The sequence below is a fragment of the Mytilus edulis genome, chromosome 1 (genome assembly GCF_963676685.1).
Source record: "Mytilus edulis chromosome 1, xbMytEdul2.2, whole genome shotgun sequence".
Lineage (NCBI taxonomy): Eukaryota > Metazoa > Mollusca > Bivalvia > Mytilida > Mytilidae > Mytilus > Mytilus edulis.
In genome coordinates, this window is record NC_092344.1 from 31,382,221 (window position 1) to 31,395,013 (window position 12,793).

The following is a 12,793-nucleotide window of genomic DNA, read 5'->3' on the forward strand; positions in this document are numbered from 1 at the left end:
ATTAACAACTATAGGTAACCGTACTTCCTTCAACAATGACAGGGCCGTAACTACCTATGAGGTAGAAAGCAAGATATTTTTTTTGTCGAGGACCTTGAATTTCAATATGGTTGAAAGCTGAACAGACATGTATATAACTACAACCAGGGACTTTCTAAACTAGTAAATACTTAGTTTAGAAAGTCTCTGCTTCAACAAATTGGAGTGTTTAACTACATGTCTGTTCAGCTTTCAACCATATTGAAATTCAAGGTCCTCCACAAAAAAAAATATCTTGCTTTCTATGATATTGCCTTATATTTTTTTTTTACTTACCAGTTTGAATTCTAACAAAAATATCTTTAAATACAGATAATAATTGTTTGCATAAAAATTGCTTCCAGGATCCAGCAATACTGATGTTTCTTAAAGTAAGGAAATCGAAGGAAAACGGGTGATTTTTAGCCATATTGAGAACAAAATCTGCGGTCACAATGTATTTAATGTTAATAATTATAGGTCAAAGTACAGCCTTCAAGACGGAGCCTTGGCTCACCCCGAACAGCAATCTCAGTTTGTTTTTGCATAAAAATTGTTTCCAGGTTCAAGCAATACTGATGTTTCTTAAACTAAGTAAATCGAAGGAAAACGGGTCATTTTAGCCATTTTAGTGCGAGAAAAAAATCGGCGGGGGGCAGTGTTCCCAACCCCCCCTCTCTTGGGGGCCTCAATCGGCGGCCCCAAACCCCTGCCTCCCCTGAATTCGAACCCTAGTTACGGCCCTGAATGACCAAAGCTTATACCATATAATCAGCTATAAACATGATAAAAGGCCCTGAAATGACAATGTAAAACAATTCAAACTAGAAAACTGACGGCCTTATTTTCATGATCATGAGAATTCTTTATCAGTGTATGTAGATTAAGTGGTGAACATGGCTACATCCTAGTTTGTTAGGTGATAATACATTTCTTGCCAAAAATCTAAGAATTGACCTGTCATCCGAGTCTCTAGTCAAATCTATAGAAGTTCACTTCAAAATTAAACAATTACAAAAGTTTTACTATCTATGTCATATATATATATATATACGACTGTATATAGAACAAACTGCATTACAATAGAAATCAGAATTATCTGCTAGCAGGACATTACCCACATGTGACAAATCAAAAGCAATGAAACTAATTTATATGCAAAAGGGGATTTTAAACAGGGAATATATGTATGTAAAAGTTAACCTTTGTGTGATCTGAAGCCAATTTAAATCAACCCTAATAATAATTAACTGATTAAATCAAAGACCGACAGAGCTCCAGATAAGAATTCACAAATTGAGGTTGTTACCCCTCCATTTTTTATTAAATTGAGTGAAATAGTTTTTCAATTGCATTATTAATTTCAGTTCACCCCTCAAGCAAATATCAAATTGGGTTTTTCACCACCAAGCTCCTTAATTGTTTTTTTTTTATTAACACGCTAGAATGTGTGTGGTCACTCATTAAAGATATTGAGTCTTGTTTTTATCATAATACTCTCAAAAAGAAACTTAATCTGATGCTTCTATTCAATATTTTTACCGGAAATCTACTTTCGTTTTTTAAAATTCATTTCTAAGTGTTATGTTAAATCCTGAGGAGTACGAAAAGAATTATGACGGCATGGCTTAAGCTAATTGGAAAAAGATAGAGAAGATCGAAATGTTTTCTTCACCACGTGTACCTTTTAAGCAACAGAAAGTTTCAACAGGGACCCTTTCAACGCTCTATTTTTAGAAAGAAAGGACATTTCTGATTTTCAATATTACAAAAAACAAAAATAGATTTACACGACAATTATATAAAGATAAGGGTGAATAACGCACATGATAAAATCTAAAAGCGTGAAGAACTCATGGTTTTGGCAAATTATTGGGTTTTCTTTTGCATGAATTGGGTTTTAGAACGCAGCAATGGGCACTTGCATTGGGTTTTCAATTATTTTTATTGTGTGATCACGCAAATATGCAGCTTATCTGGAGCTCTGAAGACCAGACCAACCTTTCAGTCAAACTCTACACTGACATTCTTTGGATTTCTAATATGAAATTCAGTTGCAAGTAATATCATGCTGAAAACTTTTCAAACATGATAGTAACGAAACTTAGTGGCAATGACCAATGAATGCACAGGCACTAATGCAGGGACCAAAGTTTATACCTGAAAACAATGGTTACCTGTTCTTTCCAAAGGCTGGCAAAAATAATGAAAAGTACCATAACATTAACCAAAGTAAAGGTTTAGGCTGAATAAGGATTCCTTTCTGATGTCTATTTAATAATTTTAATGTTTAAGATGCATAATATTCCTGATGTTCTTCTGCTAATGGTTTAAGAACACATTGATCTTTCAAACTGATGACCCAACCAGGTTCAAGTCCATAAAATATTTGTCTTGGATCTTTCCTACGTAATAGTAACTCTTTTTGAGACTTATCAGAAATTTCAGGTAATTCATATCCATATTTTTGAGCAAGTTCAATTCTTGCCTGAACAATTTCCTCTGGATCGGCTAAGTAGCCTCTATTTTTGGCGTTCGAGTAGTATTCAAATGCATCCTGTGGAGGTAATTTACATTTTGGTATTGGTGTACTAGTCTTAAGAAACTTGAGAACATTTGACATGGCTTTGACACATTCAGGATCATAGTATCTAGTAGTTATGACACCTCCATTTCTTTCCACTGCTGCTATGACCTCCTCACTTGCATGCTGAACTTCTATATTAATCTGTGCTTGAAATGTATCTGCTCCCTATAAAAATAAATCTAAATCAGTATTTCTAATAAATTATATATAAATTCCATAAGGTCAAGGTCAGATGACACCTGTCAGCTAGACATGTACACCTTACAATCATTCCATACACCAAATATAGTAGACCTATTGCATATAGTATAAGAAAAACAGACCAAAACACAACCAGATGCTCCGCAGGGCGTAGCTTTATACGACCGCAGAGGTTGAACCCTGAACGGTTAGGGCAAGTATGGACACAACATTCAAGCTGGATTCAGCTCTAAATTTGGATTGTGATTAAATAGTTGACACAGCATAGGTTTCTGACACAGAATGAATGTGTTCTAATGAACTTAAAATTTTTGTTTCTCTTAGAGCAATTCACTATGCTGTTGAATATTAATCCTCTCAAAAAAATGTTTGAAGAAATTTTCTTTTTTATTTATGAAATTTCAAATGAGAAAAATTGAACCCAATTTTTTTAATCACATCCCCCTTTCCCTTATTCCAAAACTAATCTCAATTAAAATTTCTAATGGAGTTTGCAACAATAACTACTCATTTAAATACATCATAAAATATTAAGATGTAAAAAAACTGCTTGTTATCACTGAATGGTAAAGATTATTTTAATTTATCAGTTGGTAGTAAAAAGTGAATATACATTGTATATTGTATATAACAAAGATTTAAGTTGATTCTGGACAAAGAAAGATAACTCCAATTAAAAAAAAATCTTGCTTTTGCACAATATTTTGCAATTAGATATTTCTTGCTTACTATTCTGGACAAAGAAAGATAACTCTAATTAAAAAAAATTTGATATTTCACAATATTGTGCAATTAGATATTTCTTGCCATTGCGCAATACTGTGCAATTGAAAAGACTTGCTATTGCACAATACTTAATATAATAATTTTAGATCCTGATTTGGACCAACTTGAAAACTGGGCCCATAATCAAAAATCTAAGTACATTTTTGGATTCAGCATATCAAAGAACTTCAAGATTTCAATTTTTGTTAAAATCAGACTAAGTTTAATTTTGGACCCTTTGGACTTTAGTGTAGACCAATTTGAAAACAGGACCAAAAATGAAGAATCTACATACACAGTTAGATTTGGTATATCAAAGAACCCCATTTATTCAATTTTTGATGAAATCAAACAAAGTTTAATTTTGGACCCCGATTTGGACCAACTTGAAAACTGGGCCAATAATCAAGAATCTAAGTACATTTTTAGATTCAGCATATCAAAGAACCTAACTGATTCATTTTTTGTCAAAATCAAACTAAGTTTAATTTTGGACCCTTTGGACCTTAATGTAGACCAATTTGAAAACGGGACCAAAAGTTAAGAATCTACATACACAGTCATGACAGTTAGATTCAGCATATCAAAGAACCCCAATTATTCAATTTTGATGAAATCAAACAAAAGTTTAATTTTGGACCCTTTGGGCCCCTTATTATGTTGGGACCAAAACTCCCAAAATCAAACCCAACCTTTCTTTTATGGTCATAAACCTTGTGTTTAAATTTCATAGATTTCTATTTACTTATACTAACGTTATGGTGCGAAAACCAAGAAAAATGCTTATTTGGGTCCCTTTTTGGCCCCTAATTCCTAAACTGTTGGGACCTAAACTCCCAAAATCAATACCAACCTTCCTTTTGTAGTCATTAACATTGTGTTTAAATTTCATTGATTTCTATTTACTTAAACTAATGTTATTGTGCGAAAACCAAGAATAATGCTTATTTGGGCCCTTTTTTTGCCCCTAATTCCTAAACTGTTGAGACCAAAACTCCCAAAATCAATATCAACCGTTCTTTTGTGGTCATAAACCTTGTGTCAAAATTTCATAGATTTCTATTAACTTAAACTAAAGTTATAGTGCGAAAACCACGAAAATGCTTATTTGGGCCCTTTTTGGCCCCTAATTCCTAAAATGTTGGGACCAAAACTCCCAAAATCAATACCAACCTTCCTTTTGTGGTCATAAACCTTGTGTTAAAATTTCATAGATTTCCATTCACTTTTACTAAAGTTAGAGTGCGAAAACTAAAAGTATTAGGACGCCGGACGACGACGACGACGACGCCAACGTGATAGCAATATACGACGAAAATTTTTTCAAAATTTGCGGTCGTATAAAAACTTAACTATAACCGCTGAATCATGAAAATGAGGTTAAGGTCAAATGACACCTGTCAGTTGGACATTTACACCTTACAGTCCTTCCATACACAGAATATACTAGACCTATTGCTTATAGTATCTGAGATATGGACTTGACCACCAAAACTTAACCTTGTTCACTGATCCATGAAACGAGGTCGAGGTCAAGTGAAAACTGTCTGATAGGTATGAGGACCTTGCAAGGTACGCACATACCAAATATAGTTATCTTATTACTTATAATAAGAGAGAATTTAACTTAACAAAAAATCTTAACTTTTTTTCAAGTGGTCACTGAACTGTGAAAATGAGGTTAAGGACATTGGACATGTGACTGACGGAAAGTTTGTAACATGAGGCATCTATATACAAAGTGTGAAGCATCCAAGTCTTCACCTTCTTAAATATAAAGCTTTTAAGAAGTAAGCTCACATCACTGCTGACGACGTAGCCGCCGCCGGATCACTATCCCTATGTCGAGCTTTCTACAACAAAAGTTGCAGGCTCAACAAAAACTGATTTTCACTCAAATATTGTTTTATCAAAATTGGTGGAGTCTATATATATAACTGATAAGACAAAAAAGGCTGATCTGCATATCATTCCTGCCACAATACATCTTACAAATGTATAATGTATTACAACTATAGACAAAACCTATTAGAATGCACATTACTTGACTTTAAAAGCTTTTTATATACTTGTTGCCTATATGGACATGTGCAGATGGTGTTGCGAAGAAGTTAAAGATGCATGGGTACAAATCCCACCGTTTGAAGAACTAAATTTTTCTACTGCAGATTTGCAAATCTTACATTGTTCAGCTTTATTTCAGGTGAATTATATTTAATTTGTTGAATTTGAAAATGTGTTTGGTTTTTTTTCTTTTACAAAATCTAACTTGTCACAATTTTTGCAATAATTAAAAATTTGCAAAAACATCTAAATTTACAGTTTTAATATGGACTTATTACCTCTTCTGTTAAATTTACACCATAATGGTTGTCTTCTATTGAACAGTCGTAATGAGCAGTATTACAAAATGTCAGTAAATCTATTGGTTCATTGAGGTCCACCAAACCCATATCAATTAACCTTTGTACTTGGAGCAAACTAAAAGGTGGGTACTGTCTTTTAAATCTGAAAAAAAGTACAAAAATATAACTGAAAAATATTCATATAATATTCATATAAAATAAGGAAAAGTTATGATTGCAATGAGACAACTCTCCAAACAAGTCTGAAATACATGGATATAAAGAGCTTTAGATCATGCTTATAAGTCATATTATTACTTATGCATGTACTAACTGTACAGAGAATCACTTGTCTTCTTGCCTATAATCAACAAAAAATAATATCAACAGTAAAAATATTCACCCAAAATCATGGAGGGATTGACTTTTCAAGATATATGTATGGTTAAAGAAATGAAAATGTTATTTTGCAATATTTTTGTTTTGTTAATTATTTTTATAAGTTACTACAACAAGTTTTCTCAAGTGATTCATTGATGTCAGGAGATGACTTTCTTGAATTAAACAAGCCTTGTTTGTGTATTAAATGGATCAAACATAGTTAAATAATTAAAAATATAGTAGGCATCTTATAAAATTTTATCTACAAAATAAATAATATATGTATTTACACGATATGATATTATATTGACCAGAGTCTAAATACTTAATTTTATAACTTACTCATGGTCTTTGTAATAGGGTTCACATGGTATTCTTATATGAAATGGAATTTGTCCTCCTTCATATCCCAATGGTGGTAATGTCATCCTTTGTCCCATACCCTTATGTCCTCGTCCATGTGTCTTTCCCTTTCCAGCATTTCTTCTTTTGTTAAAATTCTGCAGTTATAAAGATTAGTCATTATTTGGTATTTCAAGTGAATGCATTGTCTAAAATAAATGTATATAAACTACGACATTGTAAACGAAAGCTGACAAATGTATGTTGGTGTGATTTGGCAGCAGATGATTTCCTCTATTTCCTTTCAGCCATCAAGGTGAGATTAACAGAAATGAATTCTTGATCTCCAGTCTTTAAATACAAGTACTTCAGAAAAGAAACAATTACAAGTCATAAGTACTTCTTATTGGTACATACTGATAAATCTCACAGTTTAAATCTTGAGTTAACGTTTATTAGTACATGTATATGGCATATTGTAAACTAACAAGCATTCTGTGAGTATTAAATGACAATGCATAGTCCTCTACCGGTTAAAACTCATTGTAATGGAACAAAATTCTAACTTGATCTATAATTTGTCATGGCTTAAACTACATAAAATAACCAAAAAATCTACCACTAAATTCTTCAAACAATTTACTAAAGAAAAGGAAAAAAATCCAAAATGCTGTTGTCGTGATACAATGTCTTTTACAAATCTTTTTTAAATGAGTTATTTCTGTTTGAACAGAAATATAGTAACTAATAAGTATTTCATCAACAATTTAATTCTAGGGAAAGTTAAACAAGAGTGCACATGCTGAAATGTCTCGCCTTCTTTACTAATCATTGATATTATGTTGATAGTCCTAAATATAAAGCTTTATTATAACTGTCACATAAAATTAACATTAACCAAGAAAACTACATTGACCAATGAACCATGAAAATAAGGTCAAGGTCAGATGAACCATGCCAGGCAGACATGTACAGCTAACAATTCTTTCATAAAACAAATATAGTTGGCCTTCTGCTTAGTTTATGAAAAACAGACCAAAACACAAAACTTAACACTGACCAATGAACCATGAAAATAAGGGTAAAGGTCATATAAATCATGAAATATTTCCATACACCAAATATAGTTGACCTATTGCATATAGTATTAGAAAAAAAGATCAAAACTAAAAAAAACTTAACTTTGACCACTGAACCATGAAAATGAGGTCAAGGTCAGATCACACCTGCCAGCTAGACATGTACACCTTACAATAATTCCATACACCAAATATAGCAGACCTATTGCATACAGTATAAGAATAACAGACCAAAACACAAAAAACTTAACTATAACCACTTAACCATGAAAATGAGGTCAAGGTCAGATGCACTTGCCAGTTGGACATGTTCACCTTACAGCAGTCTGTGTCAAACTGTTTAAGGGTTTGTCTGACCGAAGAGAAATTTGAACTTTTCTACTATATATTCAACCAACAAATCTTAAAAGTGCTGTCTGATCGAATGAATTTTTGTCTGACATTTTGTCAGTCAGACAGAGTTTGGGATACACTGCCTTACAGTCCTTCCATACACCAAATATATTAGACCTACTGTATTGCTTATAGTATCTGAGATATGAACTTGACCATTAAAACTTAACCTTGTTCACTGATCTATGAAATGAGGTCAAGGTCAAGTGAAAACTGTCTGATTTTAAGAAGTTAGCCAATGCTGCAGTAGCAGCCGCCGGAACACTATCCCTATCAAGCTTTCTGCGACAAAATTCGCAGGCTCGACAAAAAAATGAGATATTTCTCTTTGAACAGAAATAAAGTGATGAATTAGTATTTCATCAAAATTCAATTCTAGGTAAAGGCTTTAACTGAACAAGGAGAAAAGTTAAAATCGTGAAAATCAAACTTGACTTGAAACTGGTCATGAAAAAATAATACTCCAAATATCAAATCAATGTATTACTGATAAATTATTACACCAGGGTTTTCGATATCACAAACTAGTCAAAACATTTACTAAATTTTATCATCAGTATGAGGACATCATTCGTAAATATAGCTTAATAGTTATCAAAGGTACCAGGATTATAATTTAGTACGCCAGACGCACGTTTCGTCTACATAAGACTCCTCAGTGACGCTCAAATCAAAAATATTTATAAACCCAAAGAAGTACAAAGATGAAGAGCATTGGGGATCTAAAATTCCAAAAAGTTGTGCCAAATACGGCTAAGGTAATCTATGCCTGGGATAAGAAAATCCTTAGTTTTTCAAAAAGTTCAAAGTTTTGTATACAGGAAATTTATAAAAATGACCACATTATTGATATTCATGTTAACACCGAGGTGTTGACTACTGGGCTGGTGATACCCTCAGGGACGAAACGTCCACCAGCAGTGGCATCACCCCAGTGGTGTAAATAGTTATCAAAGGTACCAGGATTATAATTTAGTACGCCAGACGCACGTTTCGTCTACATAAGACTCCTCAGTGTCGCTCAAATCAAAAATATTTATAAACCCAAACAAGTACAAAGATGAAGAGCATGCAGACTTCTTATACGTTCAGGTACTGTGAAAGTACTTTAATTCGTGGGTATCAATTTTCGTGGATTGAGCAATATTTACATGTTCGTGGGTTTTTAAATTTGTGGATTTTAGTTTTCTAAAAAAAAAATTAAAAATTAAAGCCTGGATTGAAGGAAATTGCAAAGTAAACATTGACCCGTGTAAATCGTAGTGATAACACTAATTAACCCATGATAAAGTGATCAACAGATTAAAGACCATCAAAGGTGTCAATTAGGCCATAAACATGTCACATATTGAAAATTGTAGCATAAACAAATGCTATAAACGTATCTTGAATTGTCAAATAATTCTTATAAAAATCAATCCCAGGATGAAGTTATTATTTTCCATATGTACGAGAACTATGAGGATATACAATGAACACTTTATCATACTAGCATATCAATACCGGTAATCTGACTTTTATCGATCAAAAATATATTTAATGAGAATTAAAGGATCAAAAGTTGTACAGTTTAGGTTATTAAAGATTAAATGGGTATAATCCTGCATGCGGTTGTAGTTCTGTGACTGCTATTATAAAGTATTCTCAGATTTGGCGTTATTCAATATATTCTCTAGATCATATCAATGGTGAAACCTACCGATGGGGATCTTTCCATGTCTTGATTTGAACAATGGTTGTTTTATTTCGTTGGACACTTAAATTCGTGGATAAAGTCATCCACGAAAACCACGAAAATTGGTACCCCACGAATAAAAGTACTTTCACAGTATTTCACATCCAATTTTTTATGGAAATATTCTTTATAAAGCACAAAAATGTCAGTATTCACCTCAGAAACTAACAAAACCTTTAAATAGACTTATTAAGAAGGGATATAGTTACGATACTGTTGTCAGGTAATTAAAGATTGCATATTTTGGCGTTAATATTGATTCACTTATAGGGTCTTTGCATCGGAACTAAACACATTTATTCAAAAACCAGTTATTGGCATGACACAGGTTATGTTCTTTTCATATATGTTATGATGGTATGATGGTATGATACTAAACCCCTAACGGGAAGGATTGTGCCTGATATGATGAAATCATAATCTTTCAATCAGTTTAATTGAAGTTTGGAGCTGGCATGTCAGTTAACTGCTAGTAGTCTGTTGTTATTTATGTATTATTGTCATTTTGTTTATTTTCTTTGGTTACATCTTCTGACATCAGACTCGTATTCTCTTGAACTGAATTTTAAATGTGCGTATTGTTATGCATTTACTTTTCTACATTGGCTAGAGGTATACAGTCGCAGATCCAGAAATTTTCATAAGTGGGGGCCCACCGACTGCCTAAGAGGGGGCCCGCTCCCGTCACGCTTCAGTGATTCCCTATATAAGCAAACAAATTTTTTTCTTTAGAGGGGGGAGCCCGGGCCACCTGGGCCCCCCCTAATCCGCCTCTGCTATAGGGGAGGGTTGAGATCTCATAAACATGTTTAACCCCGCTGAATTTTTGCGCCTGTCCCAAGTCAGGAGCCTCTGGCCTTTGTTAGTCTTGTATTATTTTAATTTTAGTTTCTTGTGTACAATTTGGAAATTAATATCGCGTTGATTGTCACTGAACTTATGTATATTTGTTTATGGGCCAGCTGAGGGACGCCTCTGGGTGCGTGAATTTCTCGCAACATTGAAGACCTATTGGTGACCATCAGCTGTTGTTTTTTCTATGGTCGGGTTGTTGTCTCTTGTTGTTGGCACATTCTCCATTTCCATTCTCAACTTAAACATCTTCAAGCATGAAAAAAATAAGCCTAGAAAACTGATTTACCGGACTGACGGATGAACAGACAGACGGACATTGTGCAAACCTAAAGTCCCCTTCAACTTCGTCAGTAGGGGCCTGATAACTATTTGTCTGTCATACAGTGGGTAATTTAGTAGCAACATTATTGACTATTTCCCAATAAATGTATATACATAAATGTACTAATAGAAATTTTGTCTATAAAGGATTTATATTAGGCATGTTTGGTATATCAGGTTGAGGACACATTTTAAACCATCAATATTTCCTAAATTATGGCCAATCCCTCAATTGAATAATAGTTTTATACTACAAATAATTTATTTTTTTGGCTTAGTCACTTTATCTTCATTGACCATTGACCAAATGCATAGCAAATTTTTGCAAAAGAACTATATTAATTTATTATCTCAGATTATTAATAAGTTAGAGGCCTTTACACTTTTTAAAGAAGTTTTCTTGGAAAATTAGTTCAGGACAGCTTATTCAACTTTTGGAAATGTTGTTGAGCTAGCTTGGTAGGAGTATAAAATGATAAATAATGATGATTTAAAATTGAAAAAAATTGAAAGATATTTATACATGTTATATTACAGCTTGCAACAAGTTTAAAAGCTGTTTTGAATATTATAAATTTGTCAATCTTTTTAAAATCTTGGACATGTAGGAGATGAATGACTTAGCGGGTTTAGAAATTAGCAGGGGCCCACTCACCAATGGCCCCTAAAATTTAGTGTGGGCTACTAAAATGTCTGTTTTTCTTGTATAGAACTATATATATTGGGTACAAAATTTAAGATGTGGGCTGCTATGCCAAAATTTTAACTTCAATCCCTGCTTAGTCTTTGATTATCTAGGCAATATTCATTATTCATTTTGACATATTTAAGATCACAAATTGCTTTACCGAGTGCAGCTGGACAAGATATGACTGCAGAAGTTCCACCCTGAACAGTTGGAGCAAAAATGGACACAATATTCACGCTTGATACAGGTCTGAATTTGGATTGTGATTAAATATTTGACACATAGTTGGTTTCTGACACAGAATTTAAACTATAGTAATTTTTTAGGTCGTATAAAATTAACCCGTTTTTAGATTAAAACAATAAAAAAAAAACTTCTTAATATTTTTTATAGGAACACACTTAGCTTGAACACTTATTCAACATAAAAACATATTAAACAGGTGCTAATGGACCCCTAGGGTGCAACCAGAATGGGAGCAAACAGACCCAGATAAAGTTGAGGAGGTCTGAGGGGTCGTGATCCTGAAATGTCAGGCTTTAAAGTTAAAAACATGAAATCCTGAGGTCATGAATTTAAAGAAATTATATTCCCGCCATTCTGAAATTTCAAAAAAAGAATTCCAGATCCGGAAAGGACCAATCCTGAAATCCTTAGCTTAAAAACACCTGATCCTGACAAAGGTTCTGCCCTTTTTTTCCCTCAAGGATAGAGACTCAAAGTGCACTGTTGATTTATTGACTGTGCATGAGACAAGTTTTGAAGCTCACAAAAGGCAGGATATAAAAGAAAATAATCTGCATAGTAATTTAGTGTATTAAATATATTGTGTTTTTTCTATATAATTTATTTAAAAAATGTGTACAGGCCTAACTGGAAATGGTAGTCATGTTTGAAAAGAGTTTTCTTCTTTTAAATATAACCTTTTTATAAGCACCAGGCATATCTTTCAGATTGTTTAATGCAACCCGCGGATACGTCCGCAGGAGCTGTAAAGCTTTATCTGCAAATTTTCCAGCCTGTGCCATCCTTTTGATTTTGTCCTTGACCCCTGAATCATGATCAATTTAGTAGCCCAACTAA

At 33.2% G+C, this 12,793-nt stretch overlaps 1 protein-coding gene across 1 annotated transcript; it reads right to left on the reverse strand.

Moving 5' to 3' along the window:
- Positions 1-2,287: 2,287 nt before the first annotated feature.
- On the reverse strand, positions 2,288-12,780 carry LOC139529601 (large ribosomal subunit protein uL15m-like). Its single transcript, XM_071325501.1, has 4 exons — positions 12,634-12,780; positions 6,640-6,797; positions 5,914-6,079; positions 2,288-2,770 (listed from the first exon to the last, which is right to left on the reverse strand). The coding sequence occupies exons 1-4, from the start codon at positions 12,736-12,738 to the stop codon at positions 2,309-2,311; spliced, it is 891 nt and encodes a 296-aa protein (XP_071181602.1). The 5' UTR covers positions 12,739-12,780; the 3' UTR covers positions 2,288-2,308.
- Positions 12,781-12,793: the final 13 nt, after the last annotated feature.

Bases quoted from the DNA above. Each gene is read 5' to 3' on its own strand.
- LOC139529601 (XM_071325501.1), bottom strand. From the start codon at position 12,738: ATGGCACAGGCTGGAAAATTTGCAGATAAAGCTTTACAGCTCCTGCGG. The intron at 6,080-6,639 runs GTAAGTTATAAA...ACTTTTTTTCAG, and splicing joins CCCTATTACAAAGACCATGA to ATTTAAAAGACAGTACCCAC. The intron at 2,771-5,913 runs GTAATAAGTCCA...TTATTTTTATAG, and splicing joins GTGTAAATTTAACAGAAGAG to GGAGCAGATACATTTCAAGC.